Here is a 27,945-nt window from a genome sequence, read left to right as displayed (position 1 = left end):
AGCATTTAATACCCATCTCCTAGTTACCCTTGGGAAGTGGACAGTGAGTTGCCTTCATGATCTGCTGCACATGCTGCTGGGAGACCCATATTCCGTTAGCAGGGAGTTCCAGGATTTTAACCCAGTGACATTAAAGGAACGGTGGCATATTAGATATTTTTAACATTTATTCACGGCATGTGGACATTGCTGGCTGGGCCCATTCCTAATTGCCCAGAAGGCAGTTAAGAGTCAGCTACATTGTTGTGGGTCTGGAGCCACATGTAGGCCAGCCTGGGTAAGGATGGCAGGTTCCTTCCCTAAAGGACACCAGTGACCCAATTTGGTCTTTTCCCAACAACTGATCATGGTTTCATGATCACCACTAGACCCTTAATTTCAGATTTTTATTGAATTCAAATGTAACCATCTGCCATGGCAAGTTTCGAACCTGGTTTCCCAGAACATTACCTGGCTCCCTGGATTAATAGTCTAGTGATAATACCACTAGGCCATCACCTCCCTAAGCCAGGATGTGAGGGGCTTGGAGAGGAACTTACAGGGGAGTGGTGTCCCATGTATCTGCTGCCATTGCCCTTCATGATGGTAGTGGCTGTGTGTGTGGAAGCAGCCTTGGCGAATGCCTTTGAGCTGGTACACACATTGCTGTTACTTTGCATTGATCGTTCAGGGAATGAATGTTGAAGGGGTTAGATGATGTGCCAATCAAACAGGGTACTCAATAGTATCAAATTGCTTGAGCGTTGCTGGAGCTGCACTCATCCAGACAAATGGGGAGCATTGCTTCCCAGTGCTGACTTGTGCATTGTGGATGGTTAACAGATTTTGGGAAGTCAGGAAGTGAATTATTGCCTCAGAATTCCTAAACTGCTCTTGTACATAGATTATTCAGTTTCTAGTCAGTGGTAACCCCATTGATATACTTCTCTGAAAGATATTGATACTGGGTGATTCAGTGACCATCAAAGACTGATGATTGGATTCTCTCTTGTTTGAGCTGATCATTGTTTGACACTTATTTGGTACAAATGCTTAACCCAAGCTTGGATATTGTCCAGCTCTTACTGCACATGAATAAAGGATGCAGACAAATTAAGGACAGAATAATGAAATTGTTTAAAGCTACCATATGGAATGTGAGAATCTCACTGGTAGACTTGGTTTGGTAAGGGATTGGGTTACTCGAGACTGATGGGTGAAAGAGACACTGAGGGATGTGGCGTGAGCTAAGAGAATGAGGGAGGGCTTTTTGGGATGTGGGACAGCAACATAAATCTGCTCTGCTTGTCCCTCAGCCTGCAGCCGGAGAGAACTGAGCCTTTCAGTGTGAAGGACACTGAGATTTGCTCCTGTATCAGATCCATCTCACGCCAGTCCTCAGCTGCTGCCAGAACTGGCCAGATCACAGTATGGTCACTGTATTCCTGCTCAGTGTAATCTCTCTCCTACTGCTCCTGAGGTTCTGGAGACGCGGAAGTTTCCAGAAGCAGCAAAACCAAAGGAAGCTCCCTGGGCCACCTGCACTGCCGTTCCTAGGAAACCTGAAGGACCTCAGGCAGCCACGTCTCCATGTCCACCTGACTGAACTGGCCAAGAGATTTGGGCCAATCTACAGACTGAGGGCATGGAGAGAAGGTCAGTCAGTGAGGGAGTTATGGGAGAGTCTTAGTGGAGGGGGAATCTACTAACACGGAACGATTTATAGGCACAATAAGTCACAAAACGTAACCTGATTAGAGTGTGAACATAAATAGGAATATGTGTGTGTACATGCGCATCTTTGTTTGTGTGCATTTGTATGTGTGTATGTGTCTATGCCCATGTGCACAGGTGTGCGCGTCTGGATGTGCATGTGTGTGTCTACATGTATGTGTGTTTACCAATGTGGCTAAGTGTGCATTTGTGTGTACCTGTGTGTGCTTGTGTCTGTGTGCATTCTGCATGTGTCTCTGTGTGTGTATCTTTATATCTGTGTGGATCTGTGTAGCTGTGCATCTATGTGCATGTGCCTCTGTGCTTCTGCACATGTGTGTCTGTGTGTCTGAATCTGTATGTATGTCTGTGTGTTCATCTGTATATGTGTCTGTGTGTCTGTATGTTTCTGTATTTGTATGTCTTTCTTTGTCTGTGCATATATGTCTGTGCCAATCTGTATGTGTGCCTGCATCTGTAGTGTGCCTGAATGTTTCAACATCTGTATGTGTGTGGTTGTGCTAACAAATAGCAACATGTTCATAGTCAATGTAATAAAAACGTTTTTATCAGTGTAAATTGTTCTACTAAGACCTGATGCAACTTAGAATCGGTAAGCAATTTGGAACCAGTTCTGAGGACGAGATAGTTGCTGTTCAATGTACATTGTTAATTCAGGCCTTTCAAATCCTATCTCGCTTGAGGAATTGGGTTGAAGTGAAGCGAAGTGATGGTGAAACTTGCTGTTAAACCTTGATTGACAAGAGGAGTGACACAATAGCTGAGTGGTTGGGGACAAACAGATGCCAGGAACCTGGGTTCGATTCCACCCTCTGTGTGGAGTTTGCACCTTCTCCTCGTGTCTACGTGGGGTTCCTCCGGTTGCTCTGGTTTCCTCTCACAGTCTAAAGATGTGCAGGTTAGCGGGATTGGCTGTGGGAAATGCAAGGTTACGGGGATAGAGTAGGTGGATGGGCCTGGACAGGATGCTGTTCAGTGGGGTTGGTGTGAACCTGATGGGCCAAATGGCCTGTTTCCACTTTGCGGGGATTGTATCATTCTATGATTCTAACAGAACACAGCAGTTATGATGAAAGACAGGGGTTTCTTATTCTTCAGTGACTGGCAGAGGGTACGTGTGGGTCACTAGACTGTAATCTTCACTGCAGAGAGAGCTGAGCTGGGATGGGTTAGGAACTGGCAATGGTCTGGCTTCCAGCCTAGTGCCCCGGCCAATGCCACACCACCAAGAGACTCTGTGGTAAGGCCCAAAGAATGGTGTAGCCTATACTGTTACGGCAGAGTCTTTACTGTTACCATGTGTCCAACTGAGAGCATCTCTGTTCTTACCGCTGACATGCAGTGGAGTATGGAAAGGAGCTACAGGTCAGTACAGAGAGGGATCTGACTGTCTAAAAGACAAGGCTGTCTTACAGGCCATTCAGGCCTGGATGGATCCTGAACAGGAAACCTCTGGCTCAGGGGCAGGGACATTACCCACTGCTGCAGAGATCTCAGACTGGTGGAGGTGAGGAGGTGGGAGGGGGGAGGGGAGGTGCAGATTAGAGGTGACCGAGAGGAGGTTAAGAGTTGAACGTGAGTAGTGTCAGTCAGCAAGTTTCTACTTGTGAAGGTCGATCCAAGCAGGAGAGAGCAGCAAATAAAAGAAGTAACTGTACGGGATTTCAGGGGAAAGCTGTATACCAGAGAGTGAGGGGAATGTGGGAACTGTCAGCACAGGCACTAGGAGTGACGGACTGTCGGAATACATTTCAGGGAAGTTTCATAAATGCAAGAGTGAGCTCAGGAGGGATGGGGCATGCCAGTGAGGTGGAAGGTAATCAGATGGGAGCAGATTTAAGTGCAGCACAGACGCCCCACTGATCCCCCCAGCAGGTTCAGTGGCCTATTACTTTGCGGAAAATGTGCTATAAAAATCAACATTGGAAATACAAAGAAATTTCCACTCGTTTTCAGAAATCGTGGTCCTGAACAACACGGAACTGATTAAGGAGGCACTGCTGAAGAGATCGTCTGAGTTTGCTGGGAGGCCCGAGACCTTTACAGGTACTGGGCCGAATTCAGACACTGTGCTGTCTGAAGGCTGGTCCCTTTAGCTCATGCAGGGTTTTCACAACAGCTTCAGTTTCTCACACCACAGAGCGACTGAATCCTTAAAAGGGGGAAATGAAAGGGTAACTCAGTCAGATCAGTGAGAATTCCAAACGCACCGCCCCATCCCCCACTGTCCCAGGTAAGGCCTGGATCAGTGGGGCTCTGTCTCCCCTCACCCCACTCTGGATAAGGCATGGATCAATCTGGGCACTGTCTCCCCTCCCCCCACCCTGGGTAAGGCCTGGATCAGTCCAGGTTCTGTCTCTGTCCCCCCACCCTGGGTAAGGCCTGGGTCAGTCTGGGCTCTCTCTGTGCCCACCCTGGGTAAGGCCGGGATCAGTCTGGGCTCTGTCTCTGCCCCCACCCTGGGTAAGGCCTGGATCAGTCTGGGCTCTGTCTCTGCCCCCACCCTGGGTAAGATCTGGATCAGTCTGGGCTCTGTCTCTGCCTCCACCCTGGGTAAGGCCTGCATAATTCTGGGCTCTGTCTCTCCCTCTCACCCTGGATAAGGCCTGGGTCAGTCTGGGCTCTGTCTCCCCTCCCCTCACCCTGAGCAAGGCCTGGATCAGTCTGAGCTCTGACTGCCCCTCTCACACTGGTAAGGCCTGGATCAGTCTGGGCTCTGTCTCTCCCTCTCACTCTGAATAAGGCCTGGGTCAGTCTGGGCTCTGTCTCCCCTCCCCTCACCCTGAGTAAGGCCTGGATCAGTCTGGGCTCTGTCTCCCCCTCTCACCCTGAGTAAGGCCTGGATCAGTCTGGGCTCTGTCTCTCCCTCTCACTCTGGGTAAGGCCTGGGTCAGTCTGGGCTCTGTTTCTCCTTCTCACCCTGGGTAAGGCCTGGGTCAGTCTGGCTCTGTCTACCCCTCTCACCCTGAGTAAGGCCTGGATCAGTCTGGACTCTGTCTCGTCCTCTGGGTAAGGCCTGGATCAGTCTGGGCTCTGTCTCTCCCTCTCACTCTGGGTAAGGGCTGGGTCAGTCTGGGCTCTGTCTCTCCTTCTCACCCTGCGTAAGGCCTGTGTCAGTCTGGGCTCTGTCTACCCCTCTCACCCTGGGTAAGGCCTGGATCAGTCTGGGCTCTGTCTCGTCCTCTGGGTAAGGTCTTGGTCAGTCTGGCCTCTGTCTTCCCTCCCCTCATCCTGAATAAGGCCTGGATCAGTTTGGGCTCTGTCTCCCCCTCTCACCCTGAATAAGGCCTGGATCAGTCTGGGCTCTGTCTCTCCCTCTCAACCTGGATAAGGCCTGGGTCAGTCTGGGCTCTGTCTCTCCTTCTCACCCTGGGTAAGGCCTGGATCAGTCTGGGCTCTGTATCTCCCTCTCACCCTGGGTGAGGCCTGGGTCAGTTTGGGCTCTGTCTCCCCCTCTCACTCTGGGTAAGGCTGGGATCAATCTTGGCTCTGTCTCTGTCCCCCTTACCCTGGGTAAGGCCAGGATCAGTCTGGGCTCTGTCTCTGCCCCCACACTGGGTAAGCCTGGATCAGTCTGGGCTCTGTCTTTCATCCCCCTCACCACCTAACCTTGGGTAAGGCCTGGATCAGTCGAGGGTCCGTCCCTCCCCCCTCACCCTGAGTAAGGCCTGAATCAGTCTGGGCTCTGTCTCTCTTCCCCCACCTTGGGTATGGCCTGGGTCAGTCTGGGCTCTGTCTCTTCTCTTCTCTTCTCCCCACCCTGAGTAAGGCCGAGATCAGTTGAGGGTCTGAATCTCTCCCCTTTATCCTGAATAAGGCCTGGATCAGTCGAGGGTCTGCCTTCTCCCCCCACCCTGGGTAAGGCCTGGATCAGTCAAGGGTCTGCCTCTCTCCCCCCACCCTGGGTAAGGCCTGGATCAGTCGAGGGTCTGTCTCTCTCCCCCCACCCTGGGGTAAGGCCTGGAACAGTCAAGGATCTATCTGTCTCCCCACTCCCCACTTCCTGCTTCTCACTACTCCTTTCCTACTTTCTCTTCCCTCTTGTCTCCCCCTTTGCCATTTGTCATAGAGTCAGAGTTATATTGTATGGAAACAGACCCTTCAGCTCAACCTGTCCATGCTGAACAAGTTTCCCAAACTAATCTACAGAAGAACCTTGATTATCCGGCATTCAATTATCCAAATATCGGATTCTCTGGCAAGATCACAATGTCCCGATGCTTGGCTAAACAATCCGGCATTCGATTATCCAGAATTCAATTAACCAAATGAAATACTCCCTGCCTGTGTCCCTCGGAAATTCGAGGTTCCTCTGTAGTCCTGTTTTCCTGCATTTGAACATACCCCTCTAAAGCCTTTCTGTCCATGCATCCGTTCAGATGTCTTTTAAATGTCATTGTACCCAGCATTATACCACTTCCTCCAGCAGCTCATTCCATACACGGACAACGGGGTGGCACGGTGGCACAGTGGTTAGCACTGCTGCCTCACAGCGCCAGAGACCCGGGTTCAATTCCTGCCTCAGGCGACTGACTCTGTGGAGTTTGCACGTTCTCCCCGTGTCTGCGTGGGTTTCCTCCGGGTGCTCCGGTTTCCTCCCACAGTCCAAAGATGTGCAGGTCAGGTGAATTGGCCATACTAAATTGCCCGTAGTGTTAGATAAGGGGTAAATGTAGGGGTGGGTTGCGAGTTGGTGTGGAATTGTTGGGCCGAAGGGCCTGTTTCCACACTGTAATGTAATCTAATCTAATCTAAAAAGTCTAACTCTTCTGTGTGAAAAAGGCTGCCTATCAGCACTCTTTTATATTTTTCCTCTCTCACCTTAAACCTATGCCCTCTAGTTTTGGACTCTCCTAACTTTACCCTGTCTGTGTCTCGCATGATTTCATAAACCTTTATAAGATCGCCCCTCAGCCTCCAATGCTTCATGGATAAAGATCCCAGCCTATCCAGTCTCTCCTTTTAACTGTGTAAGTCCTGCCCTGATTTGTCTTACCAAAATGCAACACCTTGCCTTTATCTGCACTAAACTCCATCTGCTATTCCTTAGTGCATTGACCCAGTTGATCAAGACCCTGTTGCACTCTTAGATAACCTTCTTCACTGTCCAGCATATTACCACTTTTGGCGCCATCCACAAACGTAATGACTGTGCTCCTGTATCCTAATCCAAATTGCTCATTTAAATGACAAACAACAGTGCACCCAGCCTTGTGGGACACTCCTGCTCACAGATGAACAACAACCATCTGTCTCCTACTGTCAAGCCTATTTTATATCCAATTGGCTAGCTCTCCCTGATCCCATGTGATCTGACCTTACTAACCAGTTTACTGTGCAGAGGCTTGTTGAACGCCTTGCTAAAGTCCATGTAGACAATGACCACTGCTCAGTCTTCATCCATCTTCTTTGTCACCTCTTCAATCAAGTTTGTGAAATATGGTGTCTCCTGGACAAAGCCATGCTGACTATCCCTAAACAGTCCTTGCCTTTCCAAATGCATGTAAACCCTTTATCTCAGAATTCCCTCCAACAAAGTACCCACCAGTGACACACATCTCATCGGTCTACAGTTCCCTGACTTTTCCTTGCAGCCTTTCATTAATAATAATGGCACCACATTAGGCACCCTCCTGTCTTCCTCCACCTCGCCCTGTCGATTATACAGGTTTCTCTGCTAGGAGATTCCACAACATTTTCCCCAGCTTCCCACAGTGTCCCGGGATACACTTGATCAGGCCCCAGGGACGTACCTACATTTACACATTTTAAGATCTGCAGCACATATTCTTCTGAAATGTGAACTCTTCTCGAGACATCACTATTTATTTACCCCAAGTTCACGAGCTACCATATCTTTCTATACAGTAAATACTGATGCAAAATATTCATTTAGGATCTCACCCGTCCCTTGTGGTTCAACACATTGATGGCCTTGCTGATCTTTAAGGGACCCTATTCTCTCCCTAGTTATTCTTGGGCCTTAATATCTTTGTAGAATCTCTTTGGATTCTCCTCAACCTTATATGCCAAAGCTTTCATATGTCCCCTTTGTGCCCTCCCGATTTCCCTCTGAAGTGTATTCCTATTGCCCCGTACTCTTCAAGGGACTCACTCAATCCCAGCTGTCGATGCCTGCTTCTTTCTTTTTCTTGACCAGACCCTCAAACCTCGAGTCATCCAGTGTTCCCGACTCCTACCAGCCTTGCCCTACACACCAACAGGAACATATTCGCCCTGAACTCTCACGGTCTGAGTTTTGAAAGTCTCCCACTTGCCAGATGTCACTTTGCCTGTTAACAGCCTCCCCCAATCAACTTTTGAAAGTTCCTCTCTAATACCATCAAAACTGACCTTGCCCCAGTTTAGAACTTTAACTTGTGGCCTAGGCCTATCCTTTTCCTTAACTACAAGAAGTTCCCAGGTTACGAACGAGTTTGTTTTTTCCGCTGTTTGTAAGCTGAATTTGTGCATAAGTGGGAACACATACAGGCTAATTAGTCCACCTACTCATTAGGATGAAACATTGTAGGTAACTCGGATTTTATAAATAATTTTTAAAAATGAGAAGCCAGAGATCGGTTCGCAAGTACGGGACATTTGTCAGCTAGATGTTCGTAACCCAGGGACTTCCTGTACTTAAAAGATAACAGAATAATGATTGCTGGTCCAAAGTACTCCTCAATTAAAACCTGGGTCACTTGCTGTGCCTTATTTTCCAAGAAGAGGTTCAGTTATGCCCCTTCTCGAGTACGGCCATTTTCGTATTGATTGAGAAAGTTTCTTGAGCACACTTAAATTGTCCTCCACCCAAGCACTTAACACTATGGTAGTCCCAATCTATGTTTGGAAAGTTAAAATCCCCTCCCATTACAACCCTATTATTCAACCTGCAAACTCTGCAAATTTGTTCGCTGATTTCTCACTGACTATAGAGAGGCCTAGAGTACAATCCCATAAAGTGATCACCCCCTTCTTATTTCTCAGTTCCACACATTTGGTTTACTGGACAAACCCCATCTCTAAGCACTGCTGTGATATTTTTCCTCATCAAAAACATCATTGCCCTTCTCTCTTGCCTTCCTATAGCATCTATATCCTGGAACACTGAACTACCAGTCCTGTCCATCCCTAACCGATGTCTCTGTAATCGCTATTGGATGGGGAGGTGGAGTGGGTGGGAGATTGGATGGGGAGTGTGGGCAGGGTGTTGGATGGGAGATGGGGGTGTTGGATAGGGGCAGGGGCAGGGTGTTGAATGGGGTGGGGGTGGGGTGTTGGATGGGGTGTGTTGGTGGGGTATTGGATGGGGGGATGGGGGTAGGGTTTTGGATGGGGGTTTGGTGGGGTGTTGGATGGGGTGGGGTGTTGGATGGGGGCATTGGTGGGGTGTTGGATGGGGGAGTTGTTGAGATGTTGGATGGGGGTGGGGTGTTGAGATGTTGGATGGGGTGGGGTGTTGGATGGGGGGGTGGGGAGTAGAGTGTTGGATGGGGGATGGAAGGTAGGGTGTTGGAGGGGGATGGAGATGGGGTATTGGATAGGGGATGGGTGGGGTGTTGGATGGGGTGTGTTGGATGGGGATTGTTGGATGGGAAGGGGGTATTGGAAGGGGGAGTAGAGTGTTGGATGGGGGTGTTGGTGAGGTGTTATATAAGGGGTGTTGGTGAGGGATGGAGGCGGGGTATTGGATGGGGGATGGGTGAGGTGTTGGATGGGGTGTGTTGGATGGGGGTTGTTGGAGGGGTGTTGGATGTGGGGATGGGGGTGGGGTGTTGGATGGGGTGAGGGTGGTGTGTTGGATGGGGGTTGTTGGAGGGGTTTTGGATGGGAAGGGGGATGTTGGATGGGGGTGTTGGTGAGGTTTTGAATGAGGGGTGTTGGTGAGGTGTTGGATGAAGGGGTGGGGGGTGTTGGATGGGGTGTGGGGGGTAGGGTGTTGGAGGGGGATGTGGTGGGGTGTTGGATGGGGGTAGGGTGTTGGAGGGGGATGGGGCAGGGTGTTGGAGGGGGATGGGGTGGGGTGTTGGATGGGGTAGGGTGATGGAGGGGGATGTGGCGGGGTGTTGGATGGGGAGGGGAGTGTTGGATGTTGGATGGGGACTGTAGGGGTGGGGTTTTGATGGGGGGATGGGGGCAGCGTGTTGAATGGGGGGTGTGGGTGGGTATTGGATGGGGGATGGGGTGTGTGGTGTTGGATGGGATTGGGTTGGGATGTTGGATGGGGGTTGAGGCGGGGTATTGGATGGGGTGGAGGGACAGGTATTGGATGGGGGTGGGGCAGGGTGTTGAATGGGTGTGTGTTTTGGCGGGGGTGGGGGTGGTGCACTGTCTCGGTCCCAGGTACCCTAAACCTGTCACCTAAAGCTGCAGCCGTCTGTCCCAGGAAACACCATCTCATTCGGTGGGAAGGACCTGTCCCTGGGAGATTACACCAGCGTCTGGAAGCTGGAGAAGAAGCTCGCCCACAGTGCCATCCAGAGGGGTCGGATCTCTCACCTCGAGCCGGTGGTGGAACGGGAAGCTCGGAAACTGTGCAAGGTACAACGGGGAACATTCGGGCCCGGGGCGGGAAGATGTGGGATGGGACAACAGAGGATGGGATGTGGGGGGAGAAGGGCTGGCTCATAGAGTCATACATCACAGAAACTGGCCCTTCGGTCCAAATAGTCCATACTGACCGGATTTCCTAAACTGAACTAGTCTCACCTACAGGAAGAAAATCACTGCAGATGCTGGAATTTTTACTACATACAACCAATGCTGGAGATCACAGCAGGTCAGGCAGCATCCATGCAGAGACAGCAAGCTAACGTTTCAAGTCCACCTGTGTTTGGCTGATATACCTCGTAGCTTTTCTATTCACGTTCCTGTCTTTTAGATGTTGTAACTGTATCTGCCATTTCCTCTGGCAGTCATTCCACATACGAACCACCCTCTGGTCCCTTTAAGTCTTTCCCCTTCACCTTAAACCATGCCCTCTAGTTTTTGAACTCCCCTACCCTGGGGCAATGACCTTTGCTAGTAGTCTTATTTAAGCCCCTCAGGATTTTATAAACCTGTATTGGGTCAACCCTCAGCTTCTGACACTCCAGAGAAAAAAAGTTCCAGCTTATTCAGCCGCACCTTATAACTCAAACCTTTCATTTCCAATCGCATCCTTCCAAATCTTTTCTGCACCCTCTCGAACAATATCCTTTCTGTAGCAGGATGACCAGGTCAGACAGATGGTGGAGGGGTTGGGCTGGGTGTCGTAAACTGCAGAGACCAACAAGGGATGGTACATTACTGAGGGAACCAATCCTAGAAGTCAACATCCACTGAATGAATGGAGTCTATTTTTAGCAATAGATGGAAACAAATGTTCGGGTTGAACATTTCAAATCTGAAGTTTACCTTCCAGAGTTATCAATCTGTGTATCGTTCAGTTCATGTACTGTAGATATGACTTAGATTTCACACAACTTAGCTCGCTTATATTTAACTGAGGGCCGGCTGGAGGAGGATACTCTCTCAATCATCTTTATCATTGGCCCCCCCACAGGCTTTCCAGAGCTACATGGGGTCACCGGTGGACACCTCGAGAGACTTCTCCATCTCCACCTGCAATGTCATCTCCTCCCTGATCTTTGGCACAGAGGTAAATGTTTGGAAAGGTCCAGTCGCCATTTCATTGCGTTCTGCATTCAATAAAGGTCCCCCCGGCACATTCAAGTGCTGCCCACTTGGTAGGTCCATCCTTGGAGGTGAGAGAGGGACCGGGAGGGCTAACCTCGGGATTTGTGCTGCTGGTTACCATGGAAACCCTCCTCTCCGAGCTTCCCCTGGCCTGTGCTCCTCATCTCCCAGCAGATCAGAGATTGGAATGTCAGCAGCAGAGAGCCACGGCAAATACAAACGTTGAAACGCTGGAGAAACTCCAAGAGTCTGACAGTGTCTTGTAGAGAGAGAGAGAGAAAAACAGAGTTAACAGTTCGAGTCTGGGCTGACTGTTCTTCAGGGTCAGAAGTTGAGAAAGGATGGTAGGTATGTTGGTGGCAGTGGGAGGAAGAGTGGATAGGTGGAGACAGTGCCTGAGTGAGAGTGTGAGAGAGAGAGAGAGAGAGAGAGAGGGATTAGTGATGGTAAGCCAGGGAAGAGGAGAAGTGAACTCAGTGAGAATGAAGCTGGTCAGCGGGTGAAAATGGGTTGGCTGTGCTGAAGGGACCTGGGATTAGGGGATGGGTCATAGACATGGAAGGGGCTGTTCAGGCTCTGAAATTGTTCAGCTCAATGTTGAAGGCTGTAAGGTCCTGAAGTGGAAGATGAGGTGATTATGGGAGAATCGAGTGTTCCCTGAGTTTGAGGCTTTCTCTGGCTCACAACCTTTTATGAAGTGAACACTGATGGACATCCATGATGAGCTTCACCAAAGAAATTTCATTTTGTTTTGCACAAGGGCAGAAATAATTGGGAAATCAACACTTTCAATTCACCCGCAGGGTCAGGGTGGATCACTGTGATCGTCCATGGGGTCAGGGTGGATCACTGTGATCACCCACAGGATTTAGTGCGGATCACTGTGATCACCCACAGAGCAGGGTGGATCACTGCGATCACCCGCAGGGTTGGTGCGGATCACTGTGATCACCCACAGAGCAGGGTGGATCACTGCGATCACCCGCAGGGTTGGTGCGGATCACTGTGATCACCCACAGAGCAGGGTGGATCATTGCGATCACCCACAGGGTTGGTGCGGATCACTGTGATCACCCACAGAGCAGGGTGGATCACTGCAATCACCCACAGGGTTGGTGCGGATCACTGTGATCACCCACAGAGCAGGGTGGATCACTGCGATCACCCACAGGGTTGGTGCGGATCACTGTGATCACCCACAGAGCAGGGTGGATCACTGCGATCACCCACAGGATTTAGTGTGGATCACTGTGATCACCCACAGAGCAGGGTGGACCACTGCGATCACCCACAGGATTTAGTGTGGATCACTGTGATCACCCACAGAGCAGGGTGGATCACTGCGATCACCCACAGGGTTGGTGTGGATCACTGTGATAACCCACGGTTTCAGGGTGGATCACTGTGACCACCTACGCTAATATAGAGTCACAGTGACATACAACGTAGAAACAGGCCCTTCAGCCCCCTCTGTTGATGTTGACTAATACATCAACCTACAATAATGCCATTTAGCTGCACATGATCCTTGGCCTAATGTGTCCTTGTAAGTGTTCATCCAGACATCTCGTCAATGTTGCAAAAGTATTTTTACAAAGATTTGGCATGAAAAGGAAGATTCACTCACACAGGTGGCTATAAGGATTTGAATCGAGGGATGGTGAGGTTAACTCATTCAATCAGAACTCGATAATCGAAAAGAAAAGATCACAGAAGGTTCTAAGCCACATTTGAAAAAGACCTTTGACACAAAATTATCTATTGCACTATCAGAATTTAACTTCTTTTGACGTCTAAAACCTTCTGATAAAGGTCTTCACCAGTAACATAAACAGACAATGTAGGATCAGGTCTTAATGCACCAAGGTGGCCATTATATAATAATTGCGAGGAATCAGTTTTCCTGCATTACTCATTAAATTAACAAACCTAAAATGTCGAACATGAACATTTCATTGAGTTTCAGATCTGGGTTGTCATGCTGCATTTAGCAGATTTGGGGGCGCGGGGGGAGGTGGGGAAATTGTGACTAATGCATTTTGGCAGGAATAGAGGAGCTGAATATTATTCAAATGGAGAAAGCTACAGAACAGAGGAGTCCTCATGCATGAATCTAGCAAAAATGTTCAGCAGGTAATAGGCAGGGCACATGGAATAGAAAGGAGGGAGCTTCTGCTAAAAATATACCAGGCATTAATCAGACCACAGCTGGAATACAGGGAACAGTTTTGGGCCCCTTATCTAGATGAAGACATACTGGCATTAGAGGCAGTGCAGAGAAGGTTCACTGGACTGACACCAATTCGGCAGGGACTGTCTTATGAGCAGGGGTTATAGAGGTTGGGCCTTTGTACCAATTGGAGTTTAGAAGAATAAGAGGCGACATCATTGAAACAGATAGAAACCTACGGGACCTGACGGGGAGATGGGGAAAGCCGCAGATTAAATTTCAGAATAATTCAAGACAGAGATAAAGAGAGATTTTATTTCTCAGAGGGTAGTGAATCTGTGGAATTCTCATCTGCATAGGGCTGGAGAGATTGGTTTGTTACGTACGTTCAGAGAGAGAGAAATATTTAATCATTGAGGGAATAACATTGAGTCAAATGGAAAGATGAGAAATTGGAACTGAGGACAATCAGATTGAACTGGTCATTGTGATCACGCATGGTGACCTCAGTTGTAATCTGTCACTGTTCACGGGATCTTTCTCATTGTTTGATCTGATTTCAGTACGAGAGGGATGATCCTGATCTTCGGGTTATACATGACTGCCTGGTGGAGGTGGTCAGGCTCTGGAAGTCTCCGTCCATCACTCTTCTCGATATGTTTCCCATCCTCCAGGTACGCTCAATAGAGATTAGATTACTTATAGTGTGGAAACAGGCCCTTTGGCCCAACAGTCCACAACGACCCTCCGAAGAGCAACCCACCCAGGTCCATTCCCCTACATTTACCCCTTCACCTAACACTATGGGCAATTTAGCATGGCCAATTTACCTAACCTGCACATTTTGTTTTTGGACTGTGGGAGGAAACCAGAGCACCCAGAGGAAACCCACGCAGACACGGGGAGAATGTGCAAACTCCACACAGACAGTTGCCTGAGGCGGGAATTGAACCCGGGTCTCTGGCGCTGTGAGGCAGCAGTGCTAACCACTGTGCCACCATGCCGCCCACCTCAGTCACTGCCACTCTTCTAGGCCTAGCCCAAGGTCTGTAATACCTCAATACCCCTAATGGTGTTTCTCTATGCAGTGAGAATTTGATGGAGAGAACATTTGGCATTGACTGCCTATTATTTGAATGAGATGAGTTGAGTTGGGCACCAATGACTGGGCCATTATTCAATGCTCATCCATTATTACCTGAGAACACATGGCAGTCAGTTGCCTTCTTGAACCACTGCAGTCAAGACAGGTGTCGGGGCACTCACAGTGCCCATGATGGAGGACATTCTAGGATTTTGTCCCTATGAGACTGAAGGGATATTTTTCAAACTCTGTTCCCCTTCTCCTTGACAGGCAGACTGTCAGGCCTGAGGGTGATTTGTTCCCACTCAGACTGTTGTGTTAAATTCAGAGATGGGTTCATGGTATCATCTCCCCTTTGTAGGGACCAGGCGGTGCTTGAAAGATCTGGGGTAAAATATTGTCGGGAAGTTTGTGCATCTTTCCGTGACACCTTGACACCACCTCAGTACAAAGTCCCCACAAAGTCTCTCTGTGCCTGTCCACATTACCCACAGCCCTGCAGTCGGTCACAAGCCAAGGTCTCCAGCAATGATCAAAGATCATTCGGCCCAACAAGTCAACACCAACCCTCTGACGAATATCCCACCCAGACAAATTGTCTATTACTCTATGTTTACGCCTGACTAATGCACCTAACCTACACATCCCTGAACAAAAAATGAGCAATTTAGCATGGCCAATCCATCAAGCTTGCACATCTTTGGATTGTGGGAGGGAACTGGAGTAAAACCCACACAGACACGGGGAATATGTGCAAACTGCACACAGACAGTCACCCAAGGCTGGAATCGAACCGGCGTCCCTGGCGCTATTAGACAGCAGTGCTAACCACTGAGCCACCATGCCACCATTCCAAAAGTCCAACCCCCAGGAATCTCCTATTGTGACTGGGTTCCAAATGGAATGAGGAATCTGGGCTCTGTTGTACACAGTGGAGCTGGCTTGGAGGGATGAGTGCCTCGTTGCTGGGCAAGCTGTCTGTCCAAACCCTGATGCATTCCATGCGGAATCAGTAATTAATCTCCTCAGTGAGTATGAGTTGCCATGGTAACAGGCAATGGCCTGTCCAACAGGAACTCATCGCCTGAGCCCCTTTACAAAGCAGACCCAGGGCTGGGTCTGCAGAACTGTCAGTCCCGGGATAGGACTCACTGATGCACGTAACGAGTAGTGGCTCAATTGTGGCACTCACCAATAAATGAGGTTCCTTTCCAGTCGGAAATCCCCGGGTTTTACCTTCATCCCAACACAACACTGCAGCTGCCATGCACTGACATCCCGTGAAAAACACGGGTTATTGTTATGATGATCAGCATCAAGGAATGCTGCAGTTTTTCCTGTTCCTTCCCATTAGTATTTTCCTAACTACACTTGGAAGGCGTTCCTGAAGGAAGTGAAGACACGAGATTCCTTCGTGAGACAGCAGATTGAGAGACACAAGGTAAGTGAGTACATTTCACAACTATCCAGTGAGGAATATTACATATTGGCTGGGAAAAGCTCAGCAAAGATTTCCGAAAAGCCCACGTTGTCGATGGGCTGTGCAGGGAGGCAGGTCGATGGGTTCTCACATCACACTTCACTTCACCCACACAGAGGGAGCGTGAGAGGAATTGTTTTGGACGGTTTCCAATACGGGCAGGTACTGTCTTCCTTTATACAGTTCAGCACTCCCAGTCTCTTGCACAGTGATACTGTTACAGCAACACTGACCTGCTGCACACACGTTCCAGTCTGTAACACAGTGACACTGACCTGCTGCACACTGCTCCCAGTCTGTTGCACATTGATACTGACCTGCCGTGCACTCTTCCTAGTCTGTTACACAGTGACATTGACCTGCTGTATACTCCTCCCAGTCTATGACACAGTGATACTAACCTGCCTCACACTCCTCCCGGTCTGTTACACAGTGACACTGACCTGCTGCACACTTGTTCCAGTCTGTTACACAATGATACTGACCTGCCGCACACTTCTCCCAGTCTGTTACACAGAGATACTGACCTGCCGCACACTTCTTCCAGTCTGTTACAAAGTGACACTGACCTGCCGCACACATCTCCCAGTCTGTTACACAGTGACACTGACCTGCCGCACACTCCTCCCAGTCTGTTACACAGTGACACTGACCAGCTGCAAACTCCTCCCAGTCTGTTACACAGTGACACAGAGACACTGACCAGCTGCACACTCCACCCAGTCTATTACACAGTGATACTGACCTGCCGCACACTCCTCCCAATCTGTTACACAGTGACACTGACCTGCCGCACACTCCTCCCAGTCTGTTACACAGTGACACTGACCTGCTGCACACACCTCCCAGTCTGTTACACAGTGACACTGACCTGCAAATCACTCCACCCAGTCTATTACACGGTGATACTGACCTGCCGCACACTCCTCCCAGTCTGTTACACAGTGACACTGACCTGCCTCACACTCCTTCCAGTCTGTTACACAGTGACACTGACCTGTCGCACACATCTCCCAGTCTGTTACACAGTGACACTGACCTGCCGCACACTCCTCCCAGTCTGTTACACAGTGATACTGACCAGCTGCAAACTCCTCCCAGTCTGTTACACAGTGACACTTACCGGCCACTCACTCCTCCCAGTCTGTTACACAGTGACACTGACCTGCCGCACACTCCTCCCAGTCTGTTAAACAGTGACACTGACCTGCCGCACACTCCTCCCAGTCTGTTACACAGTGACACTGACCTGCCGCACACTCCTCCCAGTCTGTTACACAGTGACACTGACCTGCTGCACACTCCTCCCAGTCTGTTACACAGTGACACTGACCTGCCGCACTCTCCTCCCAGTCTGTTATACAGTGACACTGACCTGCTGCACACTCCTCCCAGTTTGTTACACAGTGAAACTGACCTGCCGCACACTCCTCCCAGTCTGTTACACAGTGACACTGACCTGCTGCACACTCCTCCCAGTCTGTTACACAGTGATACTGACCTGCCGCACTCTCCTCCCAATCTGTTACACAGTGATACTCACCTGCTGCACACTCCTCCCAGTCTGTTACACAGTGATACTGATCTGCCGCACTCTCCTCCCAGTCTGTTACACAGTGACACTGACCTGCTGCACACTCCTCCCAATCTGTTACACAGTGATACTGACCTGCCGCACTCTCCTCCCAGTCTGTTACACAGTGACACTGACCTGCCGCACTCTCCTCCCAATCTGTTACACAGTGATACTCACCTGCCACACACTCCTTCCAGTCTGTTACACAGTGATACTGATCTGCCGCACACTCCTCCCAGTCTGTTACACAGTGACACTGACCGGCCGCATATTCCTCCCAGTCTGTTACACAGTGATACTGACCTGCTACACACACCTCCCAGTCTGTTACACAGTGACACTGACCTGCAACACACTCCACCCAGTCTATTACACAGTGAAACTGACCTGCTGCACACTCCTCCCAGACTGTTACACAGTGACACTGACCTGCTGCACACTCCTCCCAGTCTGTTACACAGTTATAGTGACCTGCTGCACACTCCTCCCAGTCTGTTACACAGTTATAGTGACCTGCTGCACACTCCTCCCAGTCTGTTACACAGTGACACTGACCTGCTGCACACTCCTCCCAGTCTGTTACACAGTGAAACTGACCTGCTGCACACTCCTCCCAGACTGTTACACAGTGACACTGACCTGCTGCACACTCCTCCCAGTCTATTACACAGTGACACTGACCTGCTACACACTCCTCCCAGTCTGTTACACAGCGATACTGACCTGCTGCACACTCCTCCCAGTCTGTTACACAGTGACACTGACCTGCTACACACTCCTCCGAGTCTGCGACACAGTGACACTAACCTGCTACACACTCCTCCCAGTCTGTTACACAGTGATACTGACCTGCTGCACGCTGCTCCCAGTCTGTTGCACATTGATACTGACCTGCCGTGCACTCTTCCCAGTCTGTTACACAGTGAAACTGACCTGCTGCACACTCCTCACAGACTGTTACACAGTGACACTGACCTGCTGCACACTCCTCCCGGTCTGTTACACAGTGACACTGACCTGCTGCACACTTGTTCCAGTCTGTAACAGAGTGATATTAACCTGCCGCACACTCCTCCCAGACTGTTACACAGTGACACTGACCTGCCGCACACTCCTCCCAGTCTGTTACACAGTGACACTGACCTGCCGCACACATCTCCCAGTCTGTTACACAGTGACACTGACCTGCTGCAAACTCCTCCCAGTCTGTTACACAGTGACACTTACCGGCCGCTCACTCCTCCCAGTCTGTTACACAGTGACACAGAGACACTGACCAGGTGCACACTCCTCCCAGTCTATTACACAGTGACACTTACCTGCCGCACACTCCTCCCAGTCTGTTACACAGTGATACGGACCTGCCGCACACTCCTCCCAGTCTGTTACCCATTGACACTGACCTTCCGCACACTCCTCCCAGTCTGTTGCACAGTGATACTCACCTGCCGCACACTCCTCCCAGTCTGTTACACAGTGACACTGACCTGCTGCACACTCCTCCCAGTCTGTTACACTGTGACACTGACCGGCCGCATATTCCTCCCAGTCTGTTACACAGTGTCACTGACCTGCCGCACACCCCTCCCAGTCTGTTACACAGTGTCACTGACCTGTCGCACACTCCTCCCAGTCTGTTACACAGTGACACTGACCTGCTGCACACTCCTCCCAGTCTGTTACACAGTGACACTGACCGGCCGCATATTCCTCCCAGTCTGTTACACAGTGACACTGACCGGCCGCATATTCCTCCCAGTCTGTTACACAGTGTCACTGACCTGCTGCACACTCCTCCCAGTCTGTTACACAGTGAAACTGACCTGCCGCACACTCCTCCCAGTCTGTTACACCATGATACTGACCTGCTGCACACTCCTCCCAGTCTGTTACACAGCGATACTGACTTGCTGGACACTCCTCCCAGACTGTTACACAGTGACACGCACCTGCGGCACACTCTTCCTCTGATAATTCAGGCCCTGACAAGTGTCTGGAGCAGATGGGCTGAGATCGGGGTGCAGACAGACTATGCTGATATAACATTGAAAGCTTTGTGTTGCAGGAGACATTTCAGCAGGGCAAGGTCCGCGATATCACCGATGCACTGATGAAGCATTTCTGGGAGCAGGAGGAAGGTGCTGCAGAGTTTGGGGAGCTCACAGAGGAACACATTCACATGGTCATCGTGGACCTGTTTGTGGGTGGGACAGAAACAACATCTTCTACACTGAGCTGGGCCATCGCCTTCCTCATCCACAGGCCGGAGGTGAGTGTCATCTCGCTGTCCCTGTCTAACCACGGGAACCACCATTCAAACCGAGCACTGCTAGCTTCTGAAGTACCTCCAATCCTTCCCACCCTGGATCACCTGAGGGACAACATTCTTTTTGGCTCAGAAATCTTTCATCAGTTCCTGGCATCCTACTCTTCCCCCAGCCTCTGTGGCAATTCACAACACCCATAGTTCATCCACAAGGACACTTATTACCACAGTGTGGTGGCTAAGACACGTTAAAATAGTGTGCTGAGAGTTATGACTGCACTGGAGTGGAGGTTTACAAGGATGCTGAGTGTTTTAGCTCAGGTGAGGTATTGAGTAGGTGAGTTGTTGTTTTGTATGGAACCAAAGCGAGTCAGCAGATTTGGTTGAGGCGTGTAAAGTTACTGATTTAAATGGGTAAAGGCTGATCTGTTTCTGTTACTGACAGTCTTGTGGTGCAGAGGGTCCTGTCATTGCTTTGAGTCAGTAACTCTCTGTCTAAGTCTTTATCTCGGACATGATGGCCATGGAAGGTGTAATGGTGTGTGTGTCCAATCAGCACACCAGTGACAGTCAGTAAGAGAGGTGCCAGCTCCCTGATAGAAACCATGCTGCAGCCACAGCTTTCACTGTCCATTGGTCCAGTCCATACCATGTCCAACATGGACCTTCCTGAGGGATCTGTAACACAGTACTAGCGATATAGGCATTGATTTGAAGTAATAGATAGGAAAGAGGGTTGGGAGGAGAACGTAAGGATCCTGCCAAGCGGTATAGCTGGGTTAAGTGAGGGAATAAACATCGAGTAAACAGAGTACAATATGGGAAAGTGCAAAATGTTCCATTTTAGCAGAAAGAATAAAATGAAACACATCATCTAATTGGTGAGAGGTTGCAGAGCTCTCAGGTGCAGAGAGATCTAGGTGCCCCAGTAGATGAATCGCAGAAGGTTAGTTTGCAGGTAAAGCAAGTAATCAGGGAAGCTCACAGAATATTATGGTTCAATGCAGGAAATTGAATGCAGGAGTAGGGATGGTATGCTTCAGTAATAGAGGGCGTTGGTGAGACCATATTCATTCCTGTGCCTAGTACCGGTCACCGTATTCCCAAAGGATATTCATGCATTGGAAACTGTTCAGGGAAGGTTTACTTGATTAAGATCTGGAATGAGCAGGTCTGCATGTCTCACTCACAGTTACCGCGTCAACACCATCCCACTCCCATAACCATGTCTGCGTGTCATTCACGGTTTACACGTCACACCATCCCACTCCCGTAACCATGTCTGTGTGTCACTCACGGTTACCACGTCAACACCATCCCACTCCCGTAACCATGTCTGCGTGTCACTCACGGTTACCATGTCGACACCATCCCACCCTTGTAACCAGGTCTGTGTGTCACTCATGGTTACCATGTTGACACCATCCCACTCCCGTAACCATGTCTGCGTATGTCACTCACGGTTACCTCGTCAACACCATCCCACTCTCGTAACCATGTCTGCATGTGTCACTCACGGTTACATCCTACCCCTGTAACCAGGTCTGCGTGTGTCACTCACAGTTACATCCCACCCCTGTAACCAGGTCTGTGTGTCACTCATGGTTACCACGTCAACACCATCCCACTCCCGTAACCATGTCTGTGTATGTCACTCTCGGTTTCCACGTCGGCACCATCCCACTCCCGTAATCAGGTCTGTGTGTGTCACTCACGGTTACCACGTCAATACAACCCACCACTCAGCAACCAGATCTGCGTGTGTCACTCATGGTTACCATATCGAAACCATTCCATCCCCATAACCAAGTTTGCTTGTCACTCACGATTACCATGTCGACACAACCCCACACCCATAACCAGGACTGCGTGTGTCACTCATGGTTACCATGTCAACACAACCCCACACCCATAACCAGGTCTGTGTGTGTCACTCACGGTTACCATGCCAACACAATCCCACCCCTGTAACCAGGTCTGCATGTGTCACTTGCGGTTACTATGTTGACACAAACCATCTCATGTTCCTCCTTGTCTCTTCCAGATCCAGGACAGGATTTATAAGGAGATTTGTGAAATGGTTGGAGAAGATTGTTATCCAGCCTACTCTGACAGGAGGAAGCTGCCGGTCCTGTCAGCCACCATCGCTGAGCTCCTGAGGCTAAGACCAGTAGTGCCTATCTCTGTGATGCACAGAACGACCTGTGACACGAGGTAACACAACTAGACGCCCCACCCTCCCCACTCCGCTTGTAATCTCGGGGCTAGTCTGGACACCTATTCCCCATAGGACTGAGGGGGCTGATCCGACCTTGAGATTCTGCTCGAGAGAAAGTGCAGTTCAGCTCAACTTTCCTTCAACAAAACATTGATGAGAAAAGATGCCGATTACACAGGGTGGGGCAAGAATGGAGTGAACAAAGTTTCCAGCTCCAGATCAGCTGTGTCTGGGCTGGAGATGGATAATATGCCAGGAGCCTGGTCATGGTCATGGAGTGGATATGGAGTCAGTATCAAACCCTGGTGTTATTGAGATATCAGAGCTCAGATCGTACAGACAGGACAACCCCATTTGTCAATCAAGCCTGAACCACATCGTGATAGTCACAGCAACATAACTAGAGAGTTCCTAGCTCCCTTAAGTCTGTCCACAAGGCACAAGTCAGGAGTCTTGGAATACTCCCCACTTGCCTGGAAGAGAGCAGCTCCAAAAACATTCAAGAAGCTTGACACGATCCCTAAGTTCACAAGATATAGGAGCACAATTAGGCCATTCAGCCCATTGAGTTGTGTTCTGCCATTTGATGATATGTTCCTCACTCCCATTTTCTTTCCTTTTCTCCATGTCCCTCCATTACCATTTAAAAATCTAACTTCTCCTTAAATTTACTCGCTGTCCCAACATCCACTACACATTGGCGTAGCGAATTCCACAGATGATCTATGGAATCCAGGACAAAGCAGTTCTCTTGATTGGCACCACATCCATAAACGTTCACTCCCTCCACCACGGTGGTTAGCACTGCTGCCTCACAGCGCCAGAGACCCGGGTTCAATTCCTGCCTCAGGCGACTGACTGTGTGGAGTTTGCACGTTCTCCCTGTGTCTGCGTGGGTTTCCTCTGGGTGCTCCGGTTTCCTCCCACAGTCCAAAGATGTGCAGGCCAGGTGAATTGGGCATGCTGAACTGCCCGTAGTGTTAGGTGAAGGGGTAAATGTAGGGGTATGGGTGGGTTGCGCTTCGGCGGGTCGGTGTGGACTTGTTGGGCCGAAGGGCCTGTTTCCACACTGTAGGTAATCTAATCTAATCTAATCTAATCTAATCACCGATGCTCAGAACAGCAGTGTGCACTATCTATAAGATGCAAGGCAGAAAGTTACCAAAGAGTCTTAGACTGCACCTTCTAAACCCACAACAATTTTCATCCAGAAGGAGAAGGGCAGCAGATATATGGGAACACCATCCCCTGCAAGTTCCCCTCCAAGCCACTCCCCATCCTGACTGGGAAACTTCTTTCACTGTTGCTGGAACAAAATCCTAGGATTCCTGCACGAAGGACCGTGTGGGTCCACCACTGCACATGTTTGAAACAGTTCAAGAGGGCAGCTCCCTACCACCTTCTCACCGACAATAAATGCTGTTCTAATCGCATCTCAAACAAATAAACTCCCTCATCTCCAATACCCTACTACAAGATCCACCCAGTCATGTGATCTCACATCAAAAATCTCAGGGCTAAAGAAAAAGGAGAAGAATATTCTGGAAAATTTCTGCCCCATTCCATGAAGCCAATGGGAACCAGTCAGAGTTAGAACTGCTCGGATTTTGTCAACACAATGGGTGTATTCCCATAATGGGCCATCGTTGTGAAAACCCGTGTCATTTGTGTTTTTCCCTGAAGTGTGGCAGGTTACTCCATTCCAAAAGGAACCAACGTCATCCCCAACCTCTTCGGAGCACATCATGACGAAAGCAAATGGACAGACCCCACACGTTTCAGACCAGGTAAGGAGCGTCAGTGTATGGATTGGGACTGGACTAGTGGATTTCAGATCAGTGATGAATGGATTGGTACTGGCCCAGTAGAGATCAGCACAGGTTTGCATGAACACTGAGTCTGTACTCTGTGTGTTGTACAGAGCGATTCCTGGAGGCCGCTGACCCTGAGAGGGCCATGCAGAGTGTGTTGTCCTTCAGTCTGGGCGCCCGGACCTGCCTGGGGGAACCATTCGCACGGGTGGAGCTTTTCATCTTCCTGGGCTACCTGCTGAAGGAGTTCCAGTTCCTGCCCGGTGTGGAGGGAGTTCCCATCGATCTGGACGGCCAGCTGGGGACTGTACTTCAAGTCAAACCCTACCTCGTGTCCATCGTCCGCAGACCAGCTCCCCATCACACCTAACAGCCAGGACTGTGACCTGGGGCAGAGAGAGGGAGAGACCAAGAGGGACTTGGGGGGGGGGGGGGGGCAGGGTGAGGGGACAGAGAGAGAGGCTGGGGGCAGGGTGGGGGGGCAGAGAGGAGCTCGGGGACAGAGAGGGGCTGAGGGGAAGGGTGGGGGGACAGAGAGAGAGGCTGGGGGACAGAGAGGGGCTGGGGACAGGGTGGGGGGAAACACAAATGGGTTGGGGAGAGGCTCGGGGACAGAGAGGGGCTGGGGGCAGGGTGGGGGGAAACACAAATGGGTTGGGGAGGGGCTCGGGGACAGAGAGGGGCTGGGTCAGGGGTCAGAGTGGGGCTGGGGGAAGGTGAGTGCATCAGAGTGGGGCTGGGGGAGGGTGAGAGAGTCAGGTTGGGGCTGGGGGGTCAGGGTGGGGCTTGGGGAAGGTGAGGGGGTCAGAGTGGGGCTGTGGGAGGGTGCGGAGGTCAGGGTGGGGCTGATGGAGGGTGAGGGGGCCAGGATGGGGCTGGTGGAAGGTGAGGGGGTCAGGGTGGGGCTGGGAGAGGGCGAGGGTGTCAGGATGGGGCTGGGGAAGGTGAGGGGGACAGGGTGGGTCTGTGGGAGGGTGCGGGGGTCAGGGTTGGGCTGTGGGAAGATGAGGGCGTCAGGGTGGGGCTGGGGGAGGGTGAGGGGGTCAGAGTGGGGCTGGGGAAGATGAGGGGGTCAGAGTGGGGCTGGGGAAGGGTGAGGGGGCCAGGGTGGGGCTGGTGGAGGGTGAGGGGGTCAGAGTTAGGGTGGGGGAAGATGAGGGGGTCAGGGTGGGGCAGGGGGAAGGTGAGTGGGTCAGGGTGGGGCTGGTGGAGGGTGAGGGGGTCAGGGTGGGGCTGGGGTAAGGTGAGGGTGTCTGGGTGGGGCTGGGGGAAGGTGAGGGGGTCAGGTTGGGGCTGGGGGAAGGTGAGGGTGTCAGGGTGGGGCTGGGGGAAGGTGAGGGGGTCAAGGTGGGGCTGGTGGAGGGTGAGGGGGGTCAGGATGTGGCTGGGGGAAGGTGAGGGGGTCAGATGGGGCTGGGGGAGGAAGTTGGGGAACGTGTGTTTTGCAGAGTTCTCTCTCTGTCTCTCTGACTGTTTTGTGGTTTTGCCTTGTGTTCTTTGCTTGATGCCTGAGGCACATTCGAATTGATTCAGGAAGGAGGGACATATTAGCCACTGACCCCTCAGCCTGGACTCTTACCCCTCGACCTGGACACTGACCCTGGGGCTCAGGCACTGACCCTGGTCTGGACACTGACCCCGGGGCCCTGACACTGACCCCACGGCCTGCACACTAACCCCAGGGCCTAAACACTGACCCTGGGGCAGAGACACTGACCCCGGGGCCTGGACACCGACCCTGGGGCCTGGAGACCGACCCTGGGGCCTGGAGACCGACCCCGGGGCCTGGACACCGACCTCGGGGCGGAGACACTGACCTCAGCCTGGACACTGACCCCTGGACCTGGACACTGACCCTGGGGCTCAGACACTGACCCCTGGACCTGGACACTGACCTCAGCCTGGACACTGACCCCTGGGCCTGGACACTGACCCCTTGGCCTAGACACTGACCTTGGGGCCCGGACAGTGACCCCGGGGCCTGGACACTGACCACAGCCTGGACACAGGCCCCGGGGCCTGGACACAGGCCCTGGCCTGAACACTGACCCCGGGGCCTGGACACTGACCCCTGGGCTCAGACACTGACCCTGGCCTGGACAGTGATCCCTCAGACTGGACAGTGACCCCTCAGCCTGGCCAGTGACCCCTCGGCCTGGACAGTGACCCTGGGACCTGGACACTGACCCCGGGGCAGAGACAATGACCTCAGCCTAGACACAGGCCCTGGGGCCTGGACACTGACCCCGGGGCTCGGACAATGAACCTGGCCTGGACACTGACCCTGGGGCCTGGACACTGACCCTGGCACAGACTCTGACCCCGGGGCCTGGGCACTGACCCTGGGGCCTGGACACTGACTCTGGGGACTGGACACCCATCCCGGTGCAGAGACACTGACCTCAGCCTGGACACTGACCCTGGGGCCTGGACACTGACCCTGGCCTGAACACTTACCCCGGCCTGGACACTGACCCTGGGGCCTGGACACTGGCCCTGGGGCCTGGACACTGACCTCAGCCTGGACACTGACCCTGGGGCCTGGACACTAACCCCGGGGCTTGGACACTGATCCCGGGGCCTGGACACTGATCCCGGGGCCTGGACACTGACCCCAGGACCCAGACACTGACCTCGGGACCCGGACACTGACCCCGGGACCCGGACACTGACCTCCAGGCCCGGACACTGACCCCGGAGCCTGGACACTGACCCTGGCCTGGACACTGACCCTGGCCTGGGCACTGACCTTGGGGCCTGGACACTGACCCTGGGACCCGGACACTGACCTCGTGGCCCGGACACTGACCCCGGGACCCGGACACTGACCTCGTGGCCCGGACACTGACCCTGGCCTGGACACTGACCCTGGTCTGGGCACTGACCTAGGGGCCTGGACACTGACCCTGGGCCTGGACACTGACCCCGGGGCTCGGACACTGACCTTGGTCTGGACACTGACCCTGGTGCCTGGACACTGAACCCGTGGCCCGGACACTGACCTCGTCCCGGACACTTACCCTGGTCTGGACACTGACCCTGGGACCTGGACACTGACCCTGTCCCGGACACTGACCCCGTGGCCCGGACACTGACCTCGTCCCGGACACTGACCCTGGTCTGGACACTGACCTTGGGGCCTGGACACTGATCCCGGGGCTGGATATTGACCCTGAGGCCTGGACACTGAGCCTGGTCTGGACCCTGACCCCAGGGACTGGACACTGAGCATGATCTTAACCTTCACAACCACGTGATGAAGGAGCAGCGCTCTGAAAGTTAGTGTTTTCAAATAAACCTGTTGGACTGTAACCTAGTATTTTGTGATTTTTAACATTAAATGTCAGCCTGAGTCAGAAATGACACAAAGAGCTCCAGAATAGTAACTCCAAAGAGTCTCAGGATTCATCATGTAGCCTTCCCTATGACAATCAGATACACACGAGGCAGCTTCAGGTTAACACCAGGCCATCCAAGGAGAAAGTAACCTTCCTCACAAAGAGAAATGCAACGCTCACTAACTCAAAAGGCTGTTGAAGGTGAAATAGTCGATTGGGAATTTCAAACCTGCCAGATTTTCAATCGGCCAAGGTGCTACAGGTGATAGTATTGTGACGGGTCAATGTAGCTGAGCTACAGACTAACCATGATCCAACTGCGTACTGCTAACTAGCTCCAGAAAAAGGAGCAGCGCTCTGCCACTCGGTGCGACCTTTGACCCATCTCTCTGATGGATCAGCCTGATCCCCGTCTCTCTGAGGCACGGTGGCTCAGTGGTTAACACTGCTGCCTCACAGCACCAGGGACCCGAGTTCAATTCCACGACTGTCCGTGTGGAGTTTGTACATTCTCCCTGTATCTGTGTGGGTTTCCTCCCACAATCCAAAGATGTGCAGTTCGGGTGAATTGGCCATGCTAAATTGCTCATAGTATTCAGGGGCGTGTAGGT

General features: G+C 51.5%; 1 protein-coding gene across 1 annotated transcript; it reads left to right on the top strand.

Annotated features, from left to right (window-relative positions):
* Positions 1 to 1,409: 1,409 nt before the first annotated feature.
* On the top strand, positions 1,410 to 24,366 carry cyp21a2 (cytochrome P450, family 21, subfamily A, polypeptide 2). Its single transcript, XM_043678380.2, has 10 exons — positions 1,410 to 1,635; positions 3,670 to 3,759; positions 10,100 to 10,254; positions 11,258 to 11,353; positions 14,125 to 14,235; positions 16,000 to 16,086; positions 19,767 to 19,970; positions 22,012 to 22,181; positions 23,869 to 23,972; positions 24,107 to 24,366. Exons 1-10 carry the CDS (start codon positions 1,410 to 1,412, stop codon positions 24,364 to 24,366), a joined length of 1,503 nt encoding a protein of 500 aa, XP_043534315.2.
* Positions 24,367 to 27,945: the final 3,579 nt, after the last annotated feature.

The sequence above is a fragment of the Chiloscyllium plagiosum genome, unplaced genomic scaffold, assembly GCF_037043375.1.
Source record: "Chiloscyllium plagiosum isolate Xiang-an unplaced genomic scaffold, Cpla_swu_hap1 HiC_scaffold_35, whole genome shotgun sequence".
NCBI classification, from domain to species: domain Eukaryota; kingdom Metazoa; phylum Chordata; class Chondrichthyes; order Orectolobiformes; family Hemiscylliidae; genus Chiloscyllium; species Chiloscyllium plagiosum.
This window is presented reverse-complemented; position numbering and strand designations above follow the sequence as displayed.

What these genes read in the sequence shown, in the direction of transcription:
- cyp21a2 (XM_043678380.2), top strand. Translation starts at nt 1,410, where the DNA reads ATGGTCACTGTATTCCTGCTCAGTGTAATCTCTCTCCTACTGCTCCTG. An exon ending in ATATGTTTCCCATCCTCCAG is followed by an intron (nt 14,236 to 15,999) that starts GTACGCTCAATA and finishes CCTTCCCATTAG; the next exon opens with TATTTTCCTAACTACACTTG. An exon ending in AGAACGACCTGTGACACGAG is followed by an intron (nt 22,182 to 23,868) that starts GTAACACAACTA and finishes TTTTCCCTGAAG; the next exon opens with TGTGGCAGGTTACTCCATTC.